This window comes from Aotus nancymaae, unplaced genomic scaffold (genome assembly GCF_030222135.1).
Source record: "Aotus nancymaae isolate 86718 unplaced genomic scaffold, 86718_ANA_hifiasm-v0.15.2.pri h1tg000049l, whole genome shotgun sequence".
In the NCBI taxonomy this organism is placed as follows: domain Eukaryota; kingdom Metazoa; phylum Chordata; class Mammalia; order Primates; family Aotidae; genus Aotus; species Aotus nancymaae.
Genome location: NW_026988463.1, coordinates 9042829 through 9059961, shown reverse-complemented (window position 1 = coordinate 9059961; position 17133 = coordinate 9042829). Strand labels below are relative to the sequence as shown.

Below are 17133 nucleotides of genomic sequence, written 5' to 3'. Positions count from 1 at the left end.
CAGGTACAAGTACCATTAGGCCTGGCTAATTTTTGCATTTTTAGTAGAGACAGGTTTTCACCATGTTGGCCAGGCTGGTCTGGAACTCCTGACCTCTGGTGATCCACCTGCCTTGGCCTCCCAAAGTGCCGGGATTACAGGTGTGAGCCACCACACCAGGCCTGGCTGCGGGGTTTTGCTTGAGTATTTATCCCCTCTAAGCCTCAGTCTCTTCATCTGTAATGGTGACAATTGACAGTAACTGTGCTACTAGTCACGTGTGAAGAAAAACGAGATAATGTGGCTAGATCATGGTTTCTCACGCTCAGCACTGCCGACATGTTGGACCAGATCATTCTTTGTTGTGGGGGGCTGTTCTGTACATTGTTGGATGTTTAGCAGCCTCCATCCCTGGCTTCCACCCACTAGATGTGGTAGCGACCCCCAATCCCCAACCAAAATGTCTCCAAAGATTCTTTCTTTTTTTTTTTTAAATTAAAAACAAAAAGAATACTTGTGTGTCATCCTTGCACAGGGGCCATGCTAATCTTCTCTGTATCATTCCAATTTTTAGTATATGTGCTGCCGAAGCGAGCTCTTTTTTTTTTTTTTTTTTTTTTTGGAGACACAGTTTTGCAATCTTGGCTCACTGGAGTGCAGTGGTGCAATCCCGGCTCACTGCAACCTACACCTCTCAGGTTCAAGCAATTCTCCGCCTCAGCCTCTAGAGTAGCTGGAATTACAGTCATGCACTACCACACCCAGCTAATTTTGTATTTTTAGTAGAGACGGGGTTTCTCCACGTTGGTCAGGCTGGTCTTGAACTCACATCTGACCACCTCGGACTCTCAAAGTGCTGGGATTACAGGCGTGAGCCACTGTGCCCAGCCTTCCAGACATTTTTGTGTTTTTGGTACAGACCGGGTTTCACCATATTTGCCAGGCTGGTCTTGAACTTCTGGCCTCAAGTGGTCCATCTGCCTTGGTCTCCCAAAGTGCTGGAATTACAGGCGTGAGGCACTGCACCCAGCTCATACATTTTTTGAAATGTATATGAAATAGTTAATTTCATGTTATATGCATTTTACCTCAATTTTAAAATCTATGTAATGATAAGCAGCAGAAGACAAATAGATAAATTGCACTGCATGAAAATTAAAAACTTTTTTTTTTTTTAATAGAGATGAGGTGTCACCATGTTGGCCAGCCTGGTCTCGAACTCCTGACCTCAGGTGATCCACCCATCTCGGCCTCCCAAAGTGCTGGGATTACGGGCATGAGCCACCGCACCCAGCCCAAAAACTTCTTGTGCTTCAACGGACAGCATCAATACATTGAAAAGACAATTCGCAGAATGGGAGAACATATTTGCAAATCATATATCTGATAAGAGACTATTATGTAGAATAATAACTCAATAATAAAAAGACAACCCAATTAAAAATGAGTGCAAGACATGGATAGACATTCCTTTTTTCTTTCTTTCTTTATTTTTTTTTTATTTATTTTTATTTTTATTTTTTTGAGACAGAATTTCACTCTTGTTACCCAGGCTGGAGTGCAATGGCTCGATCTCGGCTCACCACAACCTCCGTCTCCTGGGTTCAAGCAGTTCTCCTGCCTCAGCCTCCTGAGTAGCTGGGACTACAGGCATGCGCCACCATGCCCAGCTAATTTTTGTATTTTTATTAGAGACGGGGTTTCACCATGTTGACCAGGTTGATCTTGATCTCTTGACCTCGTGATCCACCCGCCTTGGCCTCCCAAAGTGCTGGGATTATAGGCGTGAGCCACCACGCCCAGCCTATTTATTTATTTTTTAAGACAGGCTTTCACCATGTCAGTCAGGTCAGGCTGGTCTTGAACTCCTGACCTCAGGTGATCTGCCCGCCTTGGCCTCCAAAGTGCTTTGATTACAGGCGTGAGCCACCATGCCTGCGGCCTTTTTTTTGAGACAGAGTCTTGTTCTGTGTCCCAGGTTAGAGTGCAGTGGCAGAATCTCCGCTCACTGCAACCTCCACATCCCAGGTTCAAGTGATTCCCCTGCCTCAGCCTCCTGAATAGCTGTGATGACAGGCACATGCCACGCCCCCCTGGCTATTTTTTGTAGTTTTAGTAGAGATTGGGTTTCAACATGTTGGCCCGGCTGGTCTCAAATTCCTGACCTCAAGTGATCCTCTCACCTTGGCCTCCCAAACTGCTGGGATTACAGGTATGAGCCACCACACCTAGCCTGAATAGACAGTTTTTCAAAGAAGACAAACAAATGGCCAATAATTATATGAAGAAATGCTCAGCATGATTAGTCAACAGGGAATTGCAAATTAAAACCACAGTGAGATACTACATCACACCCACTAGGATAGCTATAATAAAAAGGACAGGTGCTGGCTGTGGTGGTATGTGTGTCTGTGGTCCCACCTACTCGGGAGGCTGAGGCAGGAGGATGGCCTGTGCCTAAGGATGGGGGTGCCAGGTCAGAAACAAAGCAGGTCAAAATGCCCATGCTGATCAGTAGTGGGATCGATCACTCCTGTGAATAGCCACTGCACTCCAGCCTTCGAAATAGAGCAAGACCTTGTCTCAAAAAAAAAAAAAAAAAAAAAAAAGCCAGGCATGGTGGTTCATGCCTGTAATGCCACCACTTTGTGAGGCAGAGGCAGGCAGATCACAAGGCCATGAGTTCAAGACCAGCCTGTCCAACATGGTGAAACCCTGTCTCTATTAAAGAAATACAAAAATTAGCCTGGCATGGTGCTGTGCTCCTGTAATCTCATCTACTTGGGAGGCTGAGGCAGGATAATTGCTTGAATCTGGGAAGTGGAGGTTGCAATGAGCCAAGATAACGCCACTGCACTCCAGCCTGGGCCGCAGAGCTAGACTCAAGGATATGGAGAAATTGGAACCCCTGTGCACTGCTAGTGGAAATGTAAAATAGTGCAGCTATTTTGCATAACAGTTTGGCAGTTTTTCAATGAGTTAAATATAGAGTTACGCTGTGACCCAGCAATTTTGCTTCTAGGTGTATAGCCAGGAGAAATGGAAACATACATTCACACAAAACTTGTATGTGAATAGCATAACCACATTATTCATAAGAGTCAAAAATTGGAAATAATCTAAGTATTCATCCACTGATGATTGGCTAAACAAATTGTGGTGTGTGTATGTGTATGCATATATGTAATGAAAAATGAGATATTTTAATACTTTTTGGCCATAAAAAGAAATAAAGTACTGATATATGCTATGACAAAAAAGAACCTTGGAAAAACTATGTTAGGTGAAAGAAGCCAGACACAAAAGTCCAAATATTTTATAATCTAATTCATATTAAATGTCCAGTATAGGCAAATCCAAAGAGAGAGAAAGTAATTAGTGCTTGCCAAGGGCTCAAGGGAGGGTAATGGGGAGTGACTGCTAACAAGGAGAGGCTTCTTATAAGGGTGATGAGAGTGTTCTGTAAGTAGGTAGTGGGGATGGTTGCATAACTCTGTGAATATACTAAAAACCACTGAATCATATACTTTAATGGGTGAACTGTAGGCTACCTGAATTACAAATCAATAAATGTATGTGAAGAGAATCTGTTTCAAAGTAGGCAGATACAAATTCCCTTTATTCTTATAATCTTTATTTTTATTTATTTATTTGACATGGGGTCTTGCTATGTTGTCCAGTTGGCTTTGAACTCTTGGGCTCAAATGATTCTCCTGCGTCAGGCTCTCAAGTAGCTGGGAGTATAGGTGAGCACCATCACACTCAGCTAAGAGTCTGGGTCTCCCTATGTTTCCCAGACTGGTCTCAAACTTCTGAGTGTAAGTGATCCTCCAGCCTCAGCCTCCCAAAGTGCTGGAATTACAGGCCTGAGTAACTATGCCTGGCCTATTTTTAATTTTTTTTTTTTTTTTGAGACAGAGTTTCACTCTTGTTGCCCAGGCTGGAGTGCAATGATGCAATCTGGGCTCATAGCAACCTCTGCCTCCTGGGTTCAAGCAATTCTTCTGCTTCAGCCTCCCAAGTAGCTGGGATGACAGGTGCCCACAACCATGCCCTGCTAATTTTGTATTTTTAGTAGATACTGGGTTTCTTCATGTTTGTCTGGCTAGTCTTGAACTCCCGACCTCAGGTGATCCACCTGCCTTGGCCTCCCAAAGTGCTGGTATTACAGGCGTGAGCCACCGTGCCCAGCTATTTTTAATTTTTTACTTTGTGTATTACTCTCATAATTTGACAAGTGCCCAAAAAATATTAAAGGAATGCAACAAATTTTCATGGCTGTTCTTACAATTATATAAAAATCCACTGCTTGAAATGTGAAACATTCTAATATCATTAAGGGCAGAGAGATCACTTGATTCAGAATCTCATAAGGTTTTATTTTAAAAATTTTTTAATTTTTAAATTTTTTTTTTTTTTTTTTTTTTTAGAGACGGGGTTTCACCTTGTTGGTCAGCCTAGTCCTGACCTCAGGTGATCCACCCACCTTGGCCTCCCAAAGTGCTGGGATTACAGGCTTGAGCCACCATGCCCGGCCTTAATTTTTAATTTTTAATGAGACGGAGTCTCATTCTGTTGCCCAGGCTAGAGTGCAGTGGCACGATCTTGGGTCACTGCAACCTCTGCTGCTGAGTTCAAACCTCTGCTGCTGAGTTCAAGTGATTCTCCTGCCTCAGCCTCCCGAGTAGCTGGAATTGCAGGTGTGCACCACCATGCCAGGCTAATGTTTGTATTTTCAGTAGAAACGGGGTTTTACCATGTTGGCCAGACTGGTCTTGAACTCCTGATCTCAGGTGATCCGCCTGCCTCAGCCTACCAGGCCTGAGCCACTGCATCTGGGTTATGAGGTTTGATTTTTTTTTTTTTTTTTTAAGTTCTCCCCACCATAAGCATCTCTTAGAGGTTTGATCTTTAAACTGAGGAGTAAGTGGCATTGGAGAGAATCTCCACATTGACAAGGTCTTCCATTTGCTGACTGCTGGTCATAATATGTATTGTGCATTGTCATTTGACATTCTTCCATTCCAAGTGGCATTGATTACAAGGTACACATGAATAAGAAGATAATAAGATATCGAATAATAGCTTAAGGGCTCTAAGACTATGAATTCAGAATTCAGAAACTCTTCAAGGTGGGTTGGGCGTGGTGGTTCACACCTGAAATCCCAGCACTTTGGGAGGCTGAGGCAGGAGGATTGCTTAAGTCCAGAAGTTGGAAACTAGCCTGGGCAACCCTGCAAAAACCCGTCTTTACAAAAAAATACAACAATTAGGGCTGGGCACGGTGGCTCACGCCTGTAACCCCAGCACTTTGGGAAGCCGAGGTGGGAGGATCATGAGGTCAAGAGATCCAGACCATGGTGAACCCTGTCTCAATAAATAGATAAATAAATAAATAAATAGAAAAAGAAATACAACAATTAGCCAGGCATAGTAGCATGTTCCTGTAGTCTCAGTTACCTGGGAGGCTGAGGTGGGAGGACTGCTTGACCCAGGAATTGGAGATCAACCTGGGCAACATTGCAAAACTGTCTCTACAGAAAATACAAAAAATTATCTGGGTATGGTGGTGCACACCTCTGGTCCCAGCTACTCGGGAGGCTGAGGCAGAATGGCTTGAACACAGGAGGTGGAGGTTGCAGTGAGCTGAGATGGTGCCACGGCAGTCCAGCCTGGGCTACAGACTGATACTTTGTCTCAAAACAACAATAAAAAAGAAACTATTAGAGGTTAAAATAAAGCTCAGGGTCATGGAAATCAACATTCCTTTTTCTTTAGAGGTCTTTTTTTTTTTGAGACGGAGTTTCGCTCTCCTTACCCAGGCTGGAGTGCAATGGCGCGATCTCGGCTCACCCCAACCTCCGCCTCCTGGGTTCAGGCAATTCTCCTGCCTCAGCCTCCTGAATAGCTGGGATTACAGGCACGCGCCACCATGCCCAGCTAATTTTTTGTATTTTTTAGTAGAGACGGGGTTTCACCATGTTGACCAGGTGGTCTCGATCTCTTGACCTCGTGATCCACCCGCCTCGGCCTCCCAAAGTGCTGGGATTACAGGCTTGAGCCACCATGCCCGGCCCTCTTTAGAGGTCTTTGCTAACAAGTATTTATTACAGATCCAGCATTTATGCAATTCAGTATCATTCTTTTTTGTATCTATCTATGGCTGAAATACTATGTTTTCACAAGAAAAGGTCAGAAGCTTCTGGAACAGTGTCTGAATTACATGAAGGAGAACGAGAGCAGCCTTAATTTTTTAAAAACTTGAAACCCAGGCTGGACTGTCCAAAGCTGTGTGTGGCTTTTGAAACAGGGCCTGGAGGCAGCAAAATGATCCAGTTTTGTTCTTTCCTCTGTCATACCTACATGTACAGGCCTGGACTTCTCACGTGTACTACAGAATGCAGAAATGTAGAAATTGACATATCAACAACCATTGGTCCTACACTTCAGCAGGTAGTTTTATTGACTGATTGATCAAGATGGGGTCTCACTCTGTCACCCAGGCTGGAGTGCAAGTGGCACGATCTCAGCTCACTGCAACCTATGCCTTCTGGGCTCAAGCGATCCTCCCACCTCAGCCTACTGAGTAGCTGAAACTACAGGTGCGTACCACCATACCTGGCTAAGGTTTGTATTTTTTTGTAGATACAGGGTTTCACCACGTTGCCCAGGCTGGTCTTGAACTCTTGAGTTCAAGCAATCCCCCTGCCTTGGCCTCCTAAATTATTGAGATTATAGGTGTGAGCCACCACGCCCAGCCTCATAAAATATTTAACTCATATACTTTGTGACTCTAAAATACTATTTCTGAGGATATATGTTTGCATACACATATGTATACATGCAAGGCTGTTCACTGCAGTATGTACGTACAAGATGTTCATTACGGCATTGTTTATAATAGCCAAAGATTGGTCACAACTTAAATTTTTATTAATAGGGGCCCTGTTAAATACTTTATAGTGAATCCATACAATGAAATTCTTTGCAACATTTTAAAAATAAATAAACCTTTAGGTCCCAATGTGGAGACATCCAAATTATGTTAAGGGAAAAAGGTTTGTAGGACAGTATACATAAAATCACCTTTTTTTTTTTTTTAAAGACGGGATTTCACCATGTTGGTCAGGCTGGTCTTGAACTCCTGACCTCAGGTGATCCGCCCACCTTGGCCTCCAAAGTGCTTGGATTACAGGCGTGAGCCACCATGCCTGGCCAAAATCACCTTTTTTTCCTTAAAAAGGGACATACACGTATATAGGTACACACATACATACACACATGACGTACACGTAACTCCATTTTGAAAGGTTACAAGTTATTTCTTGGGAATAGGATTGGGAGGATGCAGAATGAGGTAGGTAGAATGACTTTTGTTTGCTTTTCACTTTATATTCTTCCCTACAATTGGAACTATGTTTTTTAGCCACTGCTCCCGGCCTAATATAGCATTTTAGATAGTGACTGATGCTATGAAAAAATATTACCAGACAATAGGAAAGAGTGTGGTGGGTGCTACTTTAGGCTTGTCCTAGTAGGCTTCCTAAACGGGAGCTATCTGAGGAAAGAGGAGGAGGAAAAGCTTCCAGAGAGAGCAGATTGGGGCAGGAAAGAGCCTGGTGTCCCAGAGAAATAAGGCAAGCGTGTGTGTGTGTGTGTGTGTGTGTGTGTGTGTGTGTGTGTGTGTGTGTGTGTGTGTGTGTGTGTGTGTCGGGTCGAGGGGCAGGGCATGAGCCAAGTAGGGTTTTTTTTTGTGTGTGTGTGTGTGTGTGTGTGCGCGCGAATGTGTGTGTCACGGGTTGGGGGTCAGGGCATGAGCCAAGTAGGGTTTTGTGTGAGAGGCACCAGAGCCAGATCCTACAGGGGTTTGCAGGCCACGGTGAGGGGGGCAGATTTTCTTGTAAAGCTGCCTTGTTCTGTACAAGCGCACTCGAAAGGCCGAGGACGACGCTGCCCCTGGCCGGCCCCCTCCGCGGCTCCAGGCCGGCTGGTGCCAACCGTGGAAGTGTAGGTCGGGATGGTGGGTTTTGCCTCTGTGCAGTCACCACCTGCCTGCGTGGCTACCTTCTCCCGGGCGCCAGATCCCGGGGAAACTACGGCAGGGGAGCGGGGCGCGCAGCCGCGGGGGCGCCCAGAGATCGCGCCCTGCTGGGGAGCCGCCGCCACGCGGGTTCCCGCAGGGGGAGTCAATGGCTGGTGCGTGACGCCGGGCGTGTACGTGGGCCGGGAGTATGATTTTCGGGACAGGTGCGGGGGCCACCGCGCGAGCGAAGGCGAAGATGCGTGCGGGCCCTCCGCAGCCTCGCCCGTCGGGTTATCCTCGGCTCTGAGGGCGGCAAGGTGGTCGTCAAGGTCATGTTCACCTAGAAACCGCAATGTCCTGGTGGGGCGTCAGGGCGTAGGGGCCGCTGAGCCGACTTCCCAATTCGTAAGCTTTTCTTTGGCTCTGACACTCGATTTGCCCATCTAAGAAATGAGACTCTGAGCCAGCCGCGATGGCTCAAGCCTCTAAATCCCAGCGCCTTGGGAGGCCGAGGCGGGAGGACCGCTTGAGGCCAGGAGTCCAGACCAGCCTGGGCAACGTAGCGAGACCCCTGTCTCAAAACAAAAGGGGGTGACTCAAATAAAAGAATAAAAGCTCTTTGCAAACTTGGACACAAGTAGGGCGTTTTATTCACTTTCTCTACTTCCCTCCTCCCTTTGGGAGCCCCGGTGCTGGAGTAAGCACGCAGCCACCCACCACACCTCTCCGAGTCCACGGCAGCTGCCGCACTTGATTTTGCAGCCCCCAGGGCCTGTAAACCCCGGAAAAGCTCCCGTGGGGTGCGGTCGCTGGGTCTTGTCACGTGATCCTCACTCGGCTCCTCGGAGTTCGGGGGCAGTGAGCAAGTGCGCATGCGCATGCTTTCTATTCCACAACCCCCGCCCCGCCCCCAGTTTGGCTCGGATTCCACCCACTGCTAGCTCTTCCCCCTCCCTCTTCATCCTCCCTGACATTTACTCCCTTCCCCCAGCCTATTGGTTACTTCAGGCAGACAGTACAAGAAACCAACCAATCACGACGCTGTTTTCAGAAGCCGGCACGCGGAACCGGTCGCATCCGACCAATAGGGGCCCTTAGAACGGCCGCGCCCCAATCAGGCTGGGGAGCTCAGGCCCAATGGGCGGTGCTTCTCAAGTCAGCATGTGGGCGGGGGAGGGCGGGGACCAGCAGCCGCAGAGGCGTCGTTGGCGGCTGCGGTGACGACGACGTTGCTCAGTCTTTGGGGTGGGCTCGGCGGCGCAGGCTGGGCTGCGCGGAGGGCTTGGCGGTCAGCGGCGGCGGCAGTGGGAAGGCCGCTGCGCCATGGGGAGGCGTTAAATCGGCTCCGGAGGGCGAGGCAAGGGGCGGCAGCGGTCATCTGGTCCGGGGCGACCTTCGGTCGGGCCCGGGGGTGGGAAGGCTTGGGGCGGGGGTCGTCCCTGGTTGTGCGGGGCGGCGGGGCAGGGCTCGCCGGACGTCGGGGTACAGGAGGCCTGGGTCGCTGCAAGGAGAAGGCGCCGTCGGCCGCCAGGCCCTGTCGCCGGGCCGTTCGACGACGACGCTCCCTCGGGGGCCCCGCCTGAGGAGGACGCGGCGGCGGCGGCGGAGAGGCCGCGGGAGGCCGCGGAGGATGGAGGAGCGGAAGGAGGAGGGCGAGGCCGAGATCCAGGAGCACGGGCCCGAGCACTGGTTCTCCAAGTGGGAGCGGCAGTGCCTGGCCGAGGCCGAGCAGGACGAGCAGCTGCCTCCCGAGCTGCAGGAGGAGGCAGCGGCCGCCGCGCAGCCCGAGCACAAGCAGCAGAAGCTGTGGCACCTCTTCCAGAACTCGGCCACCGCCGTCGCTCAGCTCTACAAAGGTGAGGCCGCCGCCGCCATCTTGGTGCCGCCTGGCCGCCCCCGCCCGGGCCCGGCCTTGTCGGCTCAGCGGCCGCTTTGGGGGGCGGCCACGGCGGCGGCCTCAGGGGTCCCGGCCCGTGGCGCCGCGGCCCAGTCGCCCCCTCCCCGAAAGACGGCGCAGCGGGAGGGAGGTCCGGGGTTGGAGGGCAGGCGGGGGCCGGGCCGGCGTGGGAGGAGTCCCGCTTTGGTGCCGTCCGAGGACTCGGCTCTCCGGGTACGGCCGCCCGGTGTCCTCGGTCGGGGGGGAGGGGAGGAGCCCCCGGTCACAAAATGGCGAAGGGAGACGGCGGGGCGGCCCCATTGTGCCCCGAGCCGGCCTCGGGGCGGGGACTTCGAGGGGGGCACCTCCCTCCGTCGCCGATCGTCCCTGATCTGCGCCCCTCTGCCCTGCGGCTTCCCCTTCTCTCTGCCTCGATCCCGCCTGCCCTCCGTTTTTCCACTGGGTTTGGGATCCCGAAACCCTTGAACAAAATGGCGAAACCTAATATGGCCGTTTCGGAGTGATTGACACCCAAATAACATTCTTTTTCTGTTTCTTTCTCTATGTGTGTGTTTTTTTCTTTTCTTTCTTTTTTTTTTTTTTTTTTGGGCTTGCTTTTCAGACCGTGTATGTCAGCAGCCAGGACTTTCTCTCTGGGTCCCCTTCCAAAACGCAGCCACCGCCGTCACCAATCTCTACAAAGGTAAAGATAACCTTGCTGCAGTGCCGATTCATGGAAGGGCCGCCTGCGTCAGGGTGTGTGCCCTGCGTTCCAAGTGTGTTTTCTGCTCCCCAACCCAGCTGCTAATCTTGAATACCTTGCAACTTGAGAATCCCGGCGGTGCTCTAGCTAGATCCGGAGGCAATTATGACACCTCCCTCCGCCACCCCCCCACCCCCCGCCACAGATGGCAACGCCTGGGGTCGTTTTTGGTTGTCTTCTCCGAGAGGGGGCTGCTGTTGGCACCCAGTGGATAGAGGCTGCCGAAGGTCCCAAGCCCCCCTACCGCCTCTCAGCAAAGAATTATCCTGCCACTAAAAGTCAATAGTGCCCAGGTTGAGAGGCCTTGAGCTTTTAAGCCTTGCTTCCCTCTGGAAAAGACTTTGAGGGAAGAAAAGAGTTGATGTTTTTTGTACCACAGTCGGAGATGGGGCGAACTTTATAGAGAAGGTTCTTGAGTTAGGCGTTTGAGAGTGTGGCAGTCTGATAGCGTTGAAGTGCTTGAAAGCTTGCTAATTGGACGTGAATGAGTGCTTTCCTCTAGCAGTTCCATCAAGTGTTTTCTGTCAGAACGATTCTGTATCTGGTTATAAGTTGCCGGCATGAGCTCTGATGAGAGTTTTGAGTCCATAGATGTGTGTTTTATGAGGGTGCCTTTCTGGAGTTAATTCCCCCCTTTGTGATGACACGAAGATGTGTTAGTAAACGTTCTTGCCCTTTTTGCTCTCTTGGTAACGGTGGGTTTATATTTGTGCCTTACTGATTAAAGATTGGGAAATTTGGGGTTGATTTTTTTGGCAAGGTTTTTTTTAAAATGGGATTTCACCATGTTGGTCAGACTGGTCTTGAACTCCCGACCTCAGGTGATCCGAGTAATGGCAAGGTTTTTAAGGAAAAGGGATTTGACTTTGTTAATCTTAAGAAAAATGTTAATTAAATTAAAATGCTTTCAAACTTTTTAAGAGCTGCTCAGAACAGTAATGGACTTTTGTGCATTTTAAAAATATCAATATAGGTTGGAACAGGCTTTGAAGCTGCTTCTTGACTCTCAAGTTACTGTTTTTGCATAAGAATGTGCGAATGGCCACAGCATTCTGTAGGAAAAATAGCTCTTACGGTGAGATTTTTTTGAGGCGACTACAGTTTTTTGGGACAGTAATTTGAGAACTGGTAACAAAGTGGTGAAAAGGAACGCTAACTTTAGGGAATGAGGAACTTTTAAAGTACTAGTCCAGCCATACTGAAAAAAGGGCAACATGGTTAAATAGTGCCCCAGTGGTTAAGTTTGATTTTTCTGTAGCTGTTTTCTTTTCTTTTTTTTTTTAAAGACGGGGTCTCACCATGTTGGTCAGGCTGGTCTTGAACTCCTGACCTCAGGTGATCCCCCCACCTTGGCCTCCCAAGTGCTTGGATTACAGGCATGAGCCACCACGCCCGGCCTAGCTGTTTGTTAAATTGTGACTGAGTAAACTGTTTCAGCATCCATCAGTGCTTGACGGTCTTGAACATTTTCTTTGGAATGGCTCTTGGTTTTGTCCAAAAAGGGAATTTTGAAATAATACTAAGGTTTCTTGGAGTGTAGTTTACATACAGTAGAATCACCCTTTTAGGGTGTATATTTTGATTTTTTTTTTTTAAACTAACAAGTAGAATGAATCTGTCACCTCCACTCCAGCCCTGACAGTCACTGATTTGATTGCTGTTTTTTTCTTCATTATTTCCTAAATAGAACCGTCTAGTTCTTGTAGCCTTTTGTGTCTGGCTTCTTCCAGTTACTTTGATAAGATTTACCCATCGAGTTCCCATTGCAGATGTGCATAGTTCAGTGCCTTTTGATTGGCGAGTATTACAGTGCTGTTTATTGTTTTGCTCTTGTTAGTATTGCTTTTTGCTTGAAGGGGAAGGCAACACATTTTTAGTGTTTTTATATACCAGACTTTTAGCCTAGGCCATGTACAAATGTGAGTGTCCTCTGGCTTTGGTGCTGTTGTGTGCTTGTAGAATGTGTCCCTTTAGGACAAAGCTAGCTGGGGTTTCACCACGTTGGCCAGGATGGTCTCCATCTCTTGACCTCGTGATCTGCCTGCCCCAGCCTCCCAAAGTGCTGGGATTACAGGCGTCAGCCACCGCACCCGGCCCACTAGCAGTTTCTTTAGTGCTAACTTTTCTTGTAAGAAGGTGGGTTCAGCAGTTGAACCCTGAAATAATCCTTAATTTGATTATTTTAAAATGGTTATAGTTTCTAGTTTTCCTGCTCAGAAAACTTGAGGAACATTAATTTTATCTTAAATATCACATGATTCTTGGATTATTGTAAATGCTAGATTGTTAGTCTGAATTAGTTTTATTTTGTACCTTGTTTCTGTACAGTGAAAACACATCCCTTCTTGCCTAAAAGAAATGGTAAGTTGTGTCTTGTGGAATTCAATAGTGTAGTATCATTTTATTGGATTCAAGGAGTGTGTGGGTAATACTCTGGATAGCCTCACACTTCTTTTCAGGGTGTGGTCTTTAGAGAACAGGCATACAGTACAGCTGTAGGAATAATTGGTTACCTTAAATAGAACCAATAAAATTAGCAAGGTAGTGTCACAAGTGCAGTAAGTAGTACTAAATTTAAATGAGAATAGTTCTGATTAAATATTCAAATACAAATTTAAGCGGAGGAAAATTTGGCAGATACTTCTAAGTGAGTAGCAGGCAGCATTCCTGCATTTTGTATGATTAAACACTTAATCTAGCAAGGTAAAAGTGGCTTATTTTGCAGCTTGGGGACAGTTTGGCACTCCTACTAGCTTCTTAATAACTGCCAAGAAGTTCATTAGGTGTTTATCTCAATCCTGACCTTCATTAGGAAGGTCAGTATTGACAAGGTCATGATTGAGATAAAAACCCAGCAGAGGGTCCCTTTTAGTTGTCAGTGGGCTTTTGAAAAGTTGAGCATTCAGTTAATTGGTTTGGTTGGAATGTGGCTAGAAGGATTTGGAAAAGAATGTAAATGTAAGTTGAATTTGTACCTTCAGCAAGGATAGAATTCAATAAAATTGAGTGCATGGTTCCTTATACTCTAGATAGTAGGGGTAAGACTTTTCTTCCCCTTTCGGAAAAAGGAAGGAAGCCAAAATCCTGATTTGCTGCTTTTTGATTTGATAAATGCAGAGAGGATGGTGTTTCTTCAATATTCAGTAGTATTCTTAGATCAGTGTATTTTTTGATAGCCACAACTACAGAAGGGATTAAAAAAAAAATCATTTTAATCTAGCTAGGGTTGGTGTTTACCTGGGAAGTCTTGGCCAAGCCTACCTGTGTTTGCTCCCTACATCAGAGATCCCACTTTCCAGCAGCCTGTGTGAGCCCATGCTCGATTGTGCCCATAGAGCCACTTCTGTAATTGTTCTTCAGCTTTTCATCTTTTTCTTCTTTGATGTTTGTTTTCTTTGCCTCCGCATTTTGAAACTGTATTTGAGCATTAGTTACATGCAGTCCTGGATATATTGCTAAACGTTGTTTCTGGTTATCTTCTTGAACGGCATTTCCCTGAGCATGGTCTGTACTCTAGCAGTGCTTGCAGAGGGCTAGTGTCATTGTGAGTTGGAGTCTACTGCCACATTGCCTGAGTTTCTTTTATGGTCCTGGAGACCTACAGTAAGCCAAGTGTTTATTTCACCATTGTATTCCTTGTTTGAATTAACTGTAAATAGAGATAACTACCACAGACTATAGCACAGGCTCTTAGCTTTGTGCCTGGCATAGTGAGTGCCGTGGCATTCATTGTGTTGGTGGTCAAGTTTTAACTATTTTTTGGATTTTTGTCACCATGGGCAGTGCTTAAAATGAAGTAAAGTAATAATAGTTTATTTTTCTTTTCTGTCTTCATTTTTTTTTCTTGTGTTGGAATAAACTCTTGTGTGTACTTTCCTTCATCTTCTTTCCCTAAATGGAGTATGGGAAAAATAGTCTGATGCCCTTCAAGTTCTCATTTTTGATACATCTTGATGCCAAGCCCTCTTTAAATGTCTCACTTCAGTGTGGCCATTTTGGACTCGTAAGCTAAAGGAGAACTGAGCATAAGTGTAAATGTGAGGACCAAATGGCAGGTGACTTATAAACAAATGGCTGGAAATCATATTCTACCTGGAGACTGATGGAGCTGGCTTGTGACTCAACTTTGCTGTAAAAAATTATTACTGAGTTTGAGACTTTGTTCAGAATACCTTAGTATGGATTACAGTGAGAGACCCTAAGCGTTAAATTCTGTTTAACTTTTCCAGCCTGTAATCTGAGCACTTTGGGAGGCTGAGGCAGGAGGATTGCTTGGGGCAGTATAGTGAGATCCTATGTCTTAAATTTTTTTTTAATTTAAAAGAAAAAAATTTTTAGCTTTGTCAGGAGTAGCGTCAGTTATTCATGATGTTGTTTGTAGATTGTAGATTTTTTATAGAAAACTGCTTATTTTTGTGTGTAGCTCTTATTTTTTTCCTTTTTTTTGAGGTAGGGTCTCATTCTGTCACCCAGGTGGGAGTGCAGTGGTGCAGTCTTGGTTCACTGCAACCTCTACTTTCCAGGCTCAAGTGATCCTTTCATCTCAGCCACCCAAGTAGATGGCATGCACCACCATGCCCAGCTAACTAATCTTTTGTATTTTTGGTAGAAATGAGGTTTTGTTATGTTGCTCGGGCTGATCTCTAACTCCTGAGCTCAGGCGATCTACCTGCCTCAGCCTCTCAAAGTGCTGGGATTACAAGTGAGAGCTACTGCACCTGGCCTGTACATAATTTTTCTGTGAAAGGATATGTTGGTTGCAAGTATCAGAAAACACAAGTCAGGCTGGCTTTAGCTGTATAGACATGTATTGGCCCCCTCTGACTTAAAAGGCCACTGTAGGATTGATTTCATTGTGTGGCCCAGGCTCTCCCCTGCTCTGGTCTCCCCTGTGTGTACTCACACACTTGTCTTCAGACTGGCTTCATTAGGTTGGCGAATGACTTGTGGCTCATATCGTAGGGCCACTCTAAAAATGAATTCTGTCATCTCTTGGCCATAATGGGATCACTTGCTTACTCACAACCAGTCATAAGGGTATATGGGATTATGCAAATGAATTGAGGGCTAAGCCATATTTCCACCCCTTGAGCAAATGTGGAGGGAGCGTCTCTCAGAATGTGATAGGCTATCCAAACAGAAACTTGGAGTGCTTTTAGGAAGGGAAGGACAAGGATTGGATGCCAGGCAGGCAACAAACTGTGAAGGTTAAGAATCTCCCCCTGGTTCCTGTCCTTAGTTTTGTGTGCTAGGTGAAGATTAAGCAAACCTATAAGCAGCTAGAATACTTATTTTTGGATACTACTTCCTTGAGGAATACCATTGGAAACAGTTTTATTTTGACTGTGACTTAAGATTGTTACATTCCTAAAGAAACATTACATTTTCTTTACTGGTTGGAGTGTCATGGCACACACCTATAGTCCCAGCACTTGGGAGGCTGAGGCGAGAGGATCTCTTGAGGCTAGGAGTGTGAGATCAGCCTGGGTAACAGTGAGACCTGCCTCTACCCTTCCTCTAAAAAATAATAAAATATTTTTCTCTGTGGTGGACTGACTAGTGCAAATTTATTTTTTCTTTATTTATTTTTGAGTTGGAGTCTCTGTCACCCCGGCTGGAGTACAGTGGCGTGATATCTGCTCACTGTAACTTATGCTTCCTGGGTTCAAGTGATTCTCCTGCCTCAGCCTCCCGAGTAGCTGGGATTACAGGCGCCCACCGCTATGCCCAGCTAATTTTTTATATTTTTAGTAGAGATGGGGTTTCACCATGTTGGCCAGACTGGGCTCGAACTCCTGACCTCATGATTCTCCTGCCTTTGCCTCCCAGAGTGTTGGAATTACAGGCGTGAGCCACCACGCCTGGCCTGACTAGTACAAATTTAATTCTTAAGTTTAAATCTTATGTAGGCAGTAGTATTTCTTTAGAAGTGTTGCTTTGATGTAGCATTGTGTTCTTACGGTTTGTAGATTGTCTATGATTGAGAGATAGCTTCTCACTTGAGGAAGAGATAGGTCGTAGAAGGAACTCAGTTACTGAACTTTGGACATAAGGCCCTTTGAACTTCAGTTCTTTGTTATAAACTTGGGATACCTGCTCTACTTCACATGATGTTTTGTGTGTATCGAAAAGCTATAAGTAGTGTAATCTGATTAATTTTGTGCAGTCCTGTAAGAAAGTTCTGCATTTGGTCTTCAGAATCAATATAATTCTTTGCCCTCTGCCCCCACCCCAGCCCATTGTGGTAGGAGAATTTGTCTTCTAAAATTTCTTGGATTCAATTTTACATGTTTATATAAAAGCATTTTTTAAAAAATGAAGTACGGGAAATCTATGACTCGTGTATGAATCAGTTTTTCTCTCTTTTTCTTTTCTTTCTTTCTTTTTTTTTTTTTTTGAGATGTAGTCTTGCCGTTACCCAGGCTGGAATACTGTGGCACCATCTTGGCTCACTGCAACCTCTGCCTCCCAGAGTCAAGCAATTCTGTTGCC

General features: G+C 46.4%; 1 protein-coding gene and 1 pseudogene across 1 annotated transcript in view; one reads left to right on the top strand and one right to left on the bottom strand.

The window, feature by feature from the left end:
• Window positions 1-476: 476 nt before the first annotated feature.
• Window positions 477-577, bottom strand: LOC135269199 (U6 spliceosomal RNA; annotated as a pseudogene).
• Window positions 578-9632: 9055 nt separating this feature from the next.
• Window positions 9633-17133, top strand: part of HAPSTR1 (HUWE1 associated protein modifying stress responses) — a 29201-nt gene continuing 21700 nt past the window's right edge. The window contains exons 1-2 of the mRNA XM_012448289.2: window positions 9633-9858; window positions 10501-10581. Coding sequence (XP_012303712.1) covers window positions 9633-9858; window positions 10501-10581 — 307 coding nt within the window. The remainder of the gene's footprint in view (window positions 9859-10500; window positions 10582-17133) is intronic.